Source organism: Anabrus simplex, chromosome 1 (genome assembly GCF_040414725.1).
Source record: "Anabrus simplex isolate iqAnaSimp1 chromosome 1, ASM4041472v1, whole genome shotgun sequence".
Classification (NCBI taxonomy): domain Eukaryota; kingdom Metazoa; phylum Arthropoda; class Insecta; order Orthoptera; family Tettigoniidae; genus Anabrus; species Anabrus simplex.
The window spans coordinates 181,146,320-181,159,643 of NC_090265.1; the positions used below are offsets into that span (position 1 = coordinate 181,146,320).

Sequence of the window (13,324 nt, forward strand, 5' to 3'; positions counted from 1 at the left end):
TCTCCTTTTTTCTAAGTCTTCCCAGCCCAAACTTTGCAACAATTTTTTAATGTTACTCGTTTGTCAGATATCACCCAGAACAAATTGAGCTACTTTTATTTGGATTTTTTCCAGTTCTCAAATCAAATAATCCTGGTGAGCGTCACACACACTGGAACTAGTTGGGGTCTTACCAGAGATTTATATGCCCTCTCCTTTACATCCTTACTACAACTTCTAAATATTATCATAATCATGTGCAATTCTGTACCCTTTATTTACAATCCCATTTATGTTATTATCCCAATAAAGATCTTTCCTTATATTAACACTTAGATACCTACAATGATCCCCAAAAGGAACTCTCACCCCATCAATGCAGTAATTAAAACTGAGAGGACTTTTCTTATTTGTGAAACTCACAACCTGACTTTTAAGCCCGTTTAACATCATACTATTGCCTACTGTCCATCTCACAACATTATCAAGGTCATTTTGCAGTTGCTCACAATCTTGTGACTTATTTATTACACTGTACAGAAAAAAAGCCTTATCTCTGATTACACTTACTCATATCATTGATATATATAAGAAAACATGAAGGTTCAATAATACTGCCATGAAGAATTCCCCTCTTAATTACTACATGGTCAGGTAATGATTCGCATACTCTAATTCTCTGAGTTCTGTTTTCTAGAAATATAGCCACCCATTCAATCACTCTTTTGTCTAGTCCAATTGCACTCATTTTTGTCAGTAGTCTCCCGTGATCTACCCTATCAAATGCCTTAGATACGACAATTGTGATACAGTCCATTTGACCTTCTGAATCCAAGATATCTACTATATCTTGCTGAAAACATGAAATTATATTAATTATATGAAAATTTTATTAATCTTTTCCTTGCTTTCTTGAAAGTGATTCATCTTTTGGCATCATGTATAACACTTGGACAGTAAGAATCTATTTTAAAAAACAGTTATATTGAAGTGAGAATAATTAACGAAATCAAATTATATCTTTTGTGATGGGTGATGTCAGTATTTAGTGTACCTTAGCATTCAATACTGATAATATAATTCTCATTGATTATCACATTTTACTACACACCAAATATTAAAAGGGGAACAGAATCTTTTTTTTTTTTTTTTTTTTTTTTTTTTTTTTTTTTTTTTTCATATGGATATTTCACAGAACTTTCAAATTCACTTTCAGGCCAAGATTGGATTTATGAGTTTACAAATAAAAATACTGTAAGACTCTATGAATGTGAAAAGAGTGTATCAAAATAAGTTACCAATGTAAGTAGAGTAATGCACTACACCACATCTTTTTTTTTTCTCATGCTTGAGCAAAAATGCTGTTGAAGTCTAAGTATATCATACACTGTAGGAAGAAAAAGTTTACCTGGGCTCTTCAGTCTCATTGTCATCATAATTCACACGATAGAAGGGTCCTGTTTCTCCAGTGGTTAGATTTCCATGAAACTTCAATTTTAAAACATATATAACTCCTTTCTCGAGCTCTTGATCAAGAATTATCTCACACCAGTCCCTGTATAGATATCGCCTCATCTTGGAAATTTTTATTAAGTGATGTTCTGTTGTATCTGAAATTCTAAAATAAATAAATTACCAAACTAATTCATTAAATGAATAATAAAACATTTTATCCATGATTACAGTTGAGCTTCTATTACTGTATTTACAATATTCATCAGAAAAGACATACAGTGATTCTAAATTAATTATTGTCTGGCTCCATGGCTAAATGGTTAGCGTGCTGGCCTTTGGTCACAGGGGTCCCAGGTTCAATTCCCGGCATGGTCGGGAATTTTAACCTTAATTGGTTAATTTCGCTGGCACGGGGGCTGGATGTCAAATCAAAAGACCTGCATCTGGCAAGCCAAACTTGTCTTTGGACACTCCCAGCACTAAAAGCCATACACCATTTCATTTCAATTAATTATCATTACAAGAATTGACAATAAAATGTTCCTTCCAAAGAAGGAGAGGAAGCGAACGTCCCCATAACACTTGAAGCATTACCTCTATGGATAGCAATAACGATGTGCTTCTGGAGATACTGAGTAGCTCAGGAATCATCTGTGATGTCCTGTAGTAGTTTCCTGATTTTAGAGATGAGGTTCTTAGCTTTGAAACACCATGGCCCAATAGTAATAGCAAAGAACATGTAATTGTCGACAATGGATCTATATTTATTCCTTTTTAAAAGAACGGCTGCTTCTGCTGCTGGCCCATCTACTTTACAGGTGGTTGGTAAATGTGTAGCTGCAACAGTATCCATGAAAGTTGCATCCCACATTAATGATTTCCGTTCTTCCAAGGTACGACTGATACCGCATCAGGATGTTTACCATCGGACTGACTGGTTCCTATAGGTTCAAAAATACAGTAGCTGGAATTCCCACAGATGTCAAGGCTATTTTGATTAGGCCATTCAAGAAAAAGTGTCCGGAAAACTTTCCAGAGCTTCTAGGGCAACTTAAACCATGGTGTCATAGTTGATCCACAATGGCATCACAGATGCAGATATGCTGTTGACATAGTTCACAACCCAAGCGTAAGGCTACTGCAATCTGGAAAGATGTGTTATCCATAAATGTTCCTATATTGGTTGAAGGAATGTCTGTAAGCCAGGAGCTTGCCTCCTTCTCTTGGGCTGTGTGAAAACTTTCCTGGTCTACAGCTGTATCATGGGACAAAACCAGTGTTTTATCGATCTGTGCAGTGTTGATCATAACCCAGTTTATCTAGACATCTAGATGTGATGAAGGAAACTGAGATTTTGTAATGTATTTTTAAAAACATTGAGTGCGCTGGTAACATCAGTGTAAGGACACATAGATGTATACTCTCTGGAGAGAACAGCTCTTCTTCTCATTGGGACTTTCATTGTAATGAACAGATATGCCATGCTGTGCAGCAGATACATGTTAAATAAAGTATGTTAAGTATTGAATATATAAATTGGTAGAGAGTTCAGAATATAACAGTTGGCGATGAGTATGGGATATATAAATAAGTATTGCTGCCATCCCACACAGTACTATCAATTGAACACCGAAAATATATACCGCTGTTTTGACACAAATAATTTGGTTACGCTCAGGAAAATAGATGCAGAACAATTTGCTAAACTATCAGATGCATTCAACCAACAACAACAAACCCTGCTTACTCAGTTTATAACAACATTCCAAAGAGAATCGGGAAGAGAAGTCTCACATTCTGGTGACTGTTCAAGCATACAACCATTTGAAAATTTTTATTCTTGGAAGGAAAAATTTGCATGCTATATGCAGAGGTTTGAGAATTACGTAGGGATGAAGAATATCATAGACAAGGCAAAGAAAGTGCAGCTACTATGCATCTCTATAGGTTCTGTGTATTACAATAGTCTCCCTGGGTTTCTAGGCCCTGAAAAATCGAACAGAACTCAGTCATTCACAGATCTGGTTGAACTGTTCACCCAAATGCTTGTTCCAAAGAAAAGTGCCATGGTTTCTCCACATTATTTTTTAAATGTCTATCAGAAAGAGGGACAGTCTATCACCGATTGTGTCACAACTCCTCAACACAATTTAGCTGAGTGCGAATTCACAGTCAAGTGCCAATGTCAACATAGAGTTTTAATTTTGGATGTGTTTCTAAGAGCCAAGTTCATAGGGGTTTTACAGCATGATTGGTTATGAGAACAGGTACTGCAATTTAATGCCACCACTTTTGATGAAATTCTAGCTAAGGCAACATTATTGGAAATGTCTAGCAGGGAATTAACCAGACAAGCCTCTTTGTCAGCATCTGAATTCGACAACAGCGATACATATAAGGTTACTGCTGGCTCAGATCACCGTTCTTGGTGAGATCACAGTTTTCGTTATCATTCTCCGAGCTCTAGTTACAGCAAGAGTAACCATTTGTTGAGCCCTGACCATCCCTGCAACACACATTCATCGAATCAAAGTATCTGATATGGTCAATGTTGTCTCTCTAGTGGAAGGACCAGACCTGATTTCAGAAGATTAGGAATTGATAACCTCTGTTTCCGATGTGCTAACCCGAATCATCGTGTGTCAGAATGCCGAGTCAGTAGATATGTTATTAGATGTGAATTTTGTGAAAGAGGCCATCTTGCCAAGGTGTGCATCACCAGCCTAATGCAAAATTCCAAATCCAAAGCAAATAGTTCCAGCTCAACTAAGTCAATTTCAGTTATCCAATATGATGCCCAGGATCATTCATACGGTGTGTGTAAAGCAGAACCTACTTTTTCTCCATCACATGTAGAATTATTTGAAGTTACTCCTGACTCTGATAAATATATAGTTACTGTATCACTAAACAACAAGACACAGTGTTTTGAAGTTGAATCTGGTGCATGTTTTACTGTGCTTCCTGAAGATGCATTTGATAAACTGGATCTAGGTTTACCCTTATAACAATCTAAAATTGCCTTTCATTCATATTCAGGCAATATCATCACACCTATGGGAAAGGTAACAGTCTCAGCTGTATATAAAGACAAAGAAATCCAAGATGGTAAATATATTGTCCCTAAGGGCTATTCGGCATTACTTGGAAGACTGTGGATTAGGAGACTTAGTAATGAATTAAAGGAAATAGATACACTAACAAGTACCTCCACAATTTTGTTGCTAAACTATACATTTGCTTCTCATGTATTTCCAGCAAGCATTGTCTCAGATAATGCAGCTATTTCTCAAAGCAGTGAATTTTGCACCTATTGTTCAACAAATGGAATTTTTTAAAAATTCAATGCGCCTGGTCACCCAGCCACTAACAGCTTAGCAGAATGACAAGTTCAAATATTGAAGAATCATCTCCATTCGGGCTCAGATGATAATGTCCCAATCTATGAGAAAATACATAATATTCTGTTTCTATACCATGCTACACCCCTTGCATGTGGAAAGTCACCAGCAGAGCTGTACCTGAACCAAAAAATGAGGATTTGCCTTGATGCTTTCTTCCCTATCCGACCTCAACCTTCATTATCCGTAGCCAAACCAGGACGATCGTTTCAAGTGGGGGAAAGAATCCATGTGCACTTCTTTTGCAATAACAAGTACACTTGGAAATTTGGCAAAGTTGTAAAGAAGTATGGTCAGCGACACTACCTAGTTATTTTGGATAAATCAGGAAGGACACTGAAACAACATATTGACCAACTGTGTGGTTCACTGATTCAACCTAAATCAGTTATATTTGAACCAACACAGTCATACGATGAGCCTAGAGCTCTAAACTGCCATGTCTCGGTTAATTCTGATTGACAGTATCACTATGCCAAGATCCGGCTGTTCCAGTAGAAAATCCACTAACTCCTGGTATGGAAGTGACACCACAACAGAATTCTAATGTTCCAGCAAATGTACGTGTCCAGAGTAGATCATCGAGACATTCTCGACTGCCTGTGTGTTTTTGTGATATTATTTTGTGAACCACTTCAGATACCTAACTTTTTTTCTTCTCTACTGTTCTGTAAAAAGTGAAGTTTCTTTTTCAAATTGCATAGTTTATCTGTACTTCCTCTTATTTAATTAGTCTATATTCCTTATCTGATATGTTCATAGATTCAAAGTGTTTGTTTAAAATTCAGTGTGTAACACGAATCTTAGTGAGCTGGTAACATCAACGTAAGGACACATAGATGTATACTCACTGGAGAGAACAGCTCTTCTTCACATTGTAATGATTAGATACATCATGCTGTGCAGCAGATGTGTGTCCAAGTTAAGTAAATTATGTTAAGTATTGAATATATATATATTTGGTAGAGTGTTCAGAACATAACAGATTTGTTTATAGTTGACCATTCCTGGAGAACTTATGGCAAATGGCACACCTCAACTTCATCACTGTGGAAAGAAATTTGTGACTTGATAAAGTCAAGAGTTCCATAAGCCGAAGCAATAAAAGCCGATAAGGATATGTCAGTTGTTCTACTAATACCAAAGCCCATCGAATCTTATGAGCAAACTTGCCAAGGTACAATTGTCTATATTGAAATTTTGAAAATAGATTCAAGGCAATTTCTCTGTACACCATCAGCTTCCATGAGAAGTGGAGGAAACAACCACACTGGTGCAGTCCACATAAAGAACATTAATTTTGGAATTGCAAAACAATAAAATAATATACATATATATTTAATTTGTAAAAATAATGGCCAATATACTGTGGCAGTATCAGCCATTTCATTTTAAGATGTTGGGGGAAGCAAGTTTGCCCTGCTCCAGTTGCGAGTGATGTCACCAAGTTAGTGGCCCCACCTGTTTGCTGCACAGCCAACCGGTCAGGATTGAGAGAGGAGTGCAAGACCAGGGCCCCTGACATCTCCATGAATGCCTCTGGCCACAGCTGGAAACCTCCAGATAATTGCAGTGGGGGGGAGGGCGAAAGTGTTCTGGATGTATCCAGCTTCTGGAGTGTTCTGGAGCCACTGGCCTCCCTATTTAAGAAAGGCCAGAGGAAGTTGGAGTGGAGTTCAGTCAGAGAATTAATGCTGTTGAGGGAGGTTGAGGGAGTGCTGCGTGCGAGCATCGGATGGAGTACTGTCTGTGTGAGTACTCCCATAGTGTTCACAGTCAGTTCAGTTTGAATTGTGGTTCAGTCTGAGTTGAATACCTTCTCGTGCCACTTGAAACTCGATGGTTCTATTCTCTGCGCATCTCTAATTAATTTTTATTTGGCCTGGTGGCTCACCAACTCTAATTTTGCTGCATCGCCGAATCCAAAAAACATATAAGGCTGACACCAAGATGGAAGTCGGCCTCCCCATTCTATATGTCTGTCTCACCAGGAATGTCAATCCAGCTATCCCCGAAGATGAAATTGAAGCAGAACTCCACACGATTGGCATCCATCATGCCATACGATCTTCCGCCGGCCCAGGACCATCAACTGATGTGCTACTCTATACTCCATCTGCAGATGACTTCTGGAATGCTGTTGATAATGGCGTTTATATCTATGGCAGGCTTCATTGAGTAGAAGAAGTTCCAGTAACAACTACATCAGCCCAGCCAACTGCCTAACCACAGCCGAGCCTACAACTACGCCATCACAGGGACTACCACAACTACAGACTTTGTCAAATTTCTACACCCCTCCCATTACCACCACCTACACCACCACGACCACGACCGTCACATCGACCACTCCGACATCTACCCTCACTATTTCACAGATCCCTGTTACAACAGTTGTCACATTCCCCCCACCATCACTAATGACCTCTTCACTCCTCCCTTTCCCCATCCCTTCACAACCTCAACATCAATATGTACTTCCTGGAACATCAAATATGACAGTCGGCGCACCGCCTTCGCCATCTTCACCCAGAACAGCAGCCTCTGCAACATCATCGACCTTGCAGGCATCACCAACTTCTCACAGAATGTCCAGCTGTGTCATTCGTGGACCCGGCTCTCTCCTAAGGGACCATATTTCATCAACTGCAAGCTAAAGACATCCCAGTTCGCAGAGTCTTCCGCATCAAGGATGCATCAGGGCCCACATTTATGGTACGCATCCACGTCCCAAGCGCTGCAAATGTTCAACACCTCATCGACCACGGAGCTTACATATATGGCCAACATTATAGAGTAGAACCGTCCATCTCCCCCCCCCCCCCCCTCCTAATTCTGTAAGACATCCAGCCAACAATTCTCACCGCCGCCCCCAGGCAGCCAACTTCTCACCTTGTCAATCTGTCAGTCCACCTCCTCACCCATATAGTTTCTTTCCTTAGCCATCTCTGACACTGGAAATAATCCGGTACCTAACATCTTCCTTTCATAATCTCACTACGTCCTTGCAACTCCTCACCTTTCAATACTATCCTAATACTCCTCTTTAAACCTCAATCCTAGCGAATATCTCCTAAAATTCACATCTCTGTAGCCCAGTGGCCCCATATTTCCCTCTCATTAAATTTCACACATCGCCCTTCCCACTCTACTCATTCCTCATATCACACAGTTCTTTTCGCTTCCCATGGCCCGCGAGAGTGTGACATGCTCTAAGGGGACCGCCCCGCCCTCTGGGCGGGGAATGAAAACATTTTTGTCATCGTCGTTGAGTTGAGTAGTCAGTGCAACAAGGGCAGTTCTGTCTGTGAAGTGAGTGTTTGTTCTTTCTGTTGCCAAGGAAGCGAGTCTCTCATGTCCAGCTGCTGTGAGTGAACATGTGTGTCACCAGTGCAGCATGAGAGAAGTTAGCAAGGGACAGTGAATGAAGTCTACTGTGAGTGTGAGTACATTGGACGATATACAGCACTGTGAGACTGTGCTGCATGAGCTGTGAACCAATGAAATGAATTTCATTTCGGTTCCATATTGACGATTATGTTAAATAAATTGAAAAACTAGTATAATTGTTCCACCTAGTCAATACATTTAAATTTATTCACAATTCAAGATCACAAAAACATCACATTAATAGTAACTGTACATGTTTTGGCCTCATTAGGTCATCTTCAGCTGCAGAGAAATAACATTGGCTTAGAATTTAGCTGTGAACCAAGTCGCTATGATAACATACTGCGAGAATAATTGTGGAACATACTTAGACAATAAGTGACAGTAGTGGAGAGTGACTGTTTTAGTTTGTAACTGGTAGTGTGACCAATTAATGTTACTGAGTAGTGAGAACTCTTCATTTTTCAGTTTGAATAAAATTAAAGATTCTGAAGACTGAAGTTCATGAGGTGTGATTCCTCACTTAAAGGATACAAAGAGAGAGAGGAAGTAGTAAAATGGACAAACAAACTGCTTTTGTTTCTCCACCTCCAACTTCCATTAAGAATTAATAAGCAAGATTAACTTGAGTCAACAAACTGGGTAACATATTGATTGATCAATCAATCAACTGATCAAACAATCAATAAATCAATTAATAAACCAATCAGTCATCACTGATCTGCATTTAGGGCAGTTGCCCGCGTGGAAGATTCCTTGTCAGTTGTTTACCTAGTCTTTCCTCAAATAACATCAATAAACTTGGAAGTTTATTGAATATCTCCCTTAGAAAATTAATCCAATTCCTAACTCCTCTCCTTTAAACACATATCTGCCTCAATTTGCTTTTTTGAATTCCAACTTCATCTTCCTACTAGCAAGATACCTGTGCTTCACCACGGCTTTAAAATGAAAGTTATTATTCAAAGTTTTACATTTTGGAGAGTCCACTGTCAGCTGAACCTGTAAAATACGTCCTCAGTTCGTATGTCAAATGGTTTTGGTGGAATGATTATTTTATAATCTACCACTCACTTGAATCCTGTACAGAAGAATTTGAATGTTTTAAACCACTTCTGACCAACCTGTGAAATTTTGATTTTGTATGTCAAACAGTAATGGAGGAATGAATACTTTTTTTAAGGGGTGAATGTTTCAAAATTTTTATTTACATCTAGGATATAGAAGACAACCCTTCATTAAAAAAAGTTATGTTTGTGCCTGAAACGGTTTTGGAAGAATGGATATTGTGTTTTTGAGAGTCATCTACCATCTAAACCTCATAGGAGAGAAATGTTTTGAAGTATACGGTATTTTACACCTAGGACATAAAAGAAGACCTTTCTCGTAAAATTACAACTTTATATGCCAAACAGGTTTGGTGGATGAATAATTTAATTCATGGAGCTAAGCTCATTTGACACTTTAGCGATGGAACGTTTAAAAATATTTCCTATTTCAGACCTAGGATTTAAAATATATACCACTATTTGGAATTTTGTCTTCATACGTTAAACCATTTCGGAGGAAGGAATTAATATATTTGTTTTTGGATATTAACCCCATTTAACTCTCTGAGGGGTTAAATTTGTTTCAAACCTTCTGTTATTTAAAAAGATATCATTTAACATTTTAACTTCGTAATTAAAACGGTTTATTATAAACGTATATTTTTGTCATCATTCCTCATCCCTCAGTCAAAACCCCTTAGCAGTGCATTTTTTTAAGTCCACTTCTTATTTGTATCATCATAAAAAGAATTCAACTCCTTTTAACCCCCTTCAATTGTTTCCCTCCCCCTCCAAATACCAATTTTCACATCCATAACATCCTTCATTTTTGTGATATAAGTATCCTCACACAAAGAATTAAACTAATTTTTCAGTTCATTTATCCACCCTTAATTGGATTTTCCAAAAACAAAAGAATGTGTATTTCTTTATTTTTAAAAACGATTTCAAATACAAACTTTCATGTCCGTAACATCTTCAGTTTCTGAGATAAAAGTATCCTCATGAAAGGAATCCAACCCCTTTTCATTCCTTTTTACACCCCCTTTAAGTGGATTTTACAAAAACAAAAAAATATGTGTTTATTTTTAAAGGAGATTTCAAATACCAATTTTCACATCTGTAACATCTTCAGATTTTGAGATACCAGTATCCTAATAAAAATGTTGGGGAAATAAATGCACATTTTATATACAAAGCCAACACCGGCAATATGATTTCACGGAGGCATTTTCTAAAGGAACTGGCCAAGACACTCGCCACACCTCATCTGATGAAACGTGCTTCACTCACAAATTTATTAATAATTTTGCGACAGAAAATCAAGAACATCACTGGAGAAGACCTTCCATGCACAAACAAGGCAGAAACACCTAGAGCAGGTAAACCAAGGTGTGCCTACTGTCCTACAAGAAAGAACAGGTTCTCGAATAGCCGTTGTGATTCTTGTCAACATCCAATTTGCAACGAACACACAGGACCAACAAAGTTGGTTTGCAGTGAGTGTTTTCGTGGCCAGGAAGACGGTGATAAGTAGGTTTGCGCGATCTCAAACTGTTGTTTTTTTGTGTGTAAAGATTTTTTAATTGTTATATATGTTAATGGACTGTTTCTAGCATATGATATTGTCAGTGACTTGTAAGCTGGAGAAGGTAGTACATGATTTGAAAATTTATGTCTGTACAATGCGTGGCCAGGAAGACAGTGATGAGTAAGTTTGCGTGATCTAAAACTGTTGTATTTTTTGTGTCAATATTTTTTGTCATAAATGTTATTGGACTGTTTCTATGCATATGATATATTCAGTGACATGTAAGCTTGAGGAAGTAGTTCATGATTTGAAAATTTGTATTTGTTTGTACAGTGTGTGCAAATTTTCTAAACTGTTATTCATTGGGCTAACTTATGTATGAGCTATGAATCATAATATCAGTGGTGAAGAAACTAATTTGAAAGAACACCTTTCTACACAAATTTGGATATGTATTTTATTTGGTATGTACTTCTTATGAATCTTTCTATATATATAAAATTGGATGTTGGTATATTTGAGATTAATAGATTCAAAAACTACTGGAGTGATTCTGCTGAAAATTTTACAATTTGTTCTGATTACATCTGAAAGGGTTTATGAAGTGGTATGAACGAAATCAGATAGGTAGTTTTATTATTACTGTATGAGTAATTTTATGTAATTTTATTCAGTTGCAAAGCCGCCCCAAGATTGGATTGACTTATGGACAGATTGTCACTAGGCAACAGCAGCTTATGCTATATCATGACAGTCTGGTAATAAATGCTGTATACAGGAGGATGGGAACATACCCCCATGTTTTATAAAGTATTTTTCTTGATAGGACGTTCATTCTTATGCCTGTTATTTGGAAATAGCAATCCAACATGCCGTAATCGAGATGTACTCTCATGACATAGAACCAACTTTGATAGGTATGCCCTGTTTGAAGAATGAAGCTGTGAATTAGATGTGTAAAATATTTAAACCTTCAAGCGGTAATGATGGAATAAATCGTCATAGCCACATGGCTTCCAAAGTGGCCATGACAGCATATTCTGTATCATAATGTATATGTCTTTCGGCGATGGGTATGACGACTTATTCTGTCGTAGGATGTGAGATCACTTTCCTTTTTGTGTGTATGTTAGTTTTGGGCTTTGCCTACAGCAGCACTCTCTGAAAATCACGCAGCACTCTCTGAAAACCACGTGACCAGGCAAAATGCTTTTGTTCCGCGCCCAGCTGACAGCCAGCCAGCAGCGGCCACCAGGCTGCTGAGAGCGGTAGATATTGCATTATGGCAGGTACAAGCAGAGTTCAGAAACCTCTGCGAGAAGAAGAACTCTTTGATTTATTACACAATGACAATTCAGAGAGTGATGTGTCATCTGATAGTGAGACTAGTGTTAAAATGTCAGGAGATAACAAATGCAATGGTGAAAGTGACTCAAGTGAACGTGACAGTAGTACTAGCGGTAATATTTAGCTCAGTATAGGGTCTGAATGGCCGAGATTTACATTTTCAGCACAATCTGGACTAAATGTACAAATTAAAGACGTAAATAATCTGCTAGAATATTGTCAATTGAGCCGCTGAGAGCCAAAGTAGCCTAAGTCAAGAAATGTCAGTTTTTGAGTTATACTGCTCAGTGCACTTATAACGCATGAAAATCTGTTGTGAAGAAGTGGTATAACGATAACTCCCATGGGAGACGCTTCAGAGCGCTAGATGCATTCTTCCCATCACGTCAGAGTGGAGCGCATTTACAGGAATAGTGGTATAAGTCAAGCATCACGGCCATGTGGTTGTGTTGTTCTGTGTTCATTATCATTGTTATTTATGTTCTAAAATCAAAAAGTCCTTGTAACTGTGCTAGTAAGTATCGGTATTGTTTTCTTTATTTAGATTTTAAATATTCAGGTGTTATTAAATTTCAAAAATCTTTATAAGGGAAAGCTGCTCTGCATGTTGAAATTCTAGATTGTAAAGAACTTGAGAAATGAAATCCAAGTGGTTGACCATAAGTTCATGCTATCAGGAGACTCCTTTCTTCCACACGATTGGGATTTCGGAGTTATCGAGAGAAAATCAAGAGCTGCTCAATTTTCACTCTGGATGATTGGTGTAATACCATTCAAAAGACAAGGAGAAAACAACCCTTTGCCATTTATAGAATAGCTCTGAATGACTTTGTCTCAACAAAAGACATAGAGAAAAGTCTAACATTTAGAAAGATGAACACGGAAAATGAATAGTTCAGTTGGCTTCATGTTCGATGGCTTCATTTTCAGAAAGACTCTCTCATCTCATTCTCTACAAGGAATATCTTGATGAAGGAATCCCTTTCAAAACTTTGGACATTACTCCTTCACATCGTGTTCGTGGCCGTCCTCGTTTGTCTGGTGTTCAACTCAACCCTCTCAACAACACTGTGCGACCTGTCACCGAGAGACATGATGACACTTCTCCCATACATCCCTCTGGTACACCACACTTTCTTCAATCAACTGACAACTGTAAATTCAGCTGGGGA

At 38.1% G+C, this 13,324-nt stretch overlaps 1 protein-coding gene across 2 annotated transcripts in view; it reads right to left on the minus strand.

The window, feature by feature from the left end:
* The window catches only part of LOC136859755 (aminopeptidase N), a 206,097-nt gene that overhangs the window by 146,919 nt on the left and 45,854 nt on the right, over window positions 1-13,324 (minus strand). For both annotated transcript variants that reach the window (XM_068225771.1, XM_068225770.1), the window contains exon 3: window positions 1,388-1,597. In XM_068225771.1, coding sequence (XP_068081872.1) covers window positions 1,388-1,597 — 210 coding nt within the window. The remainder of the gene's footprint in view (window positions 1-1,387; window positions 1,598-13,324) is intronic.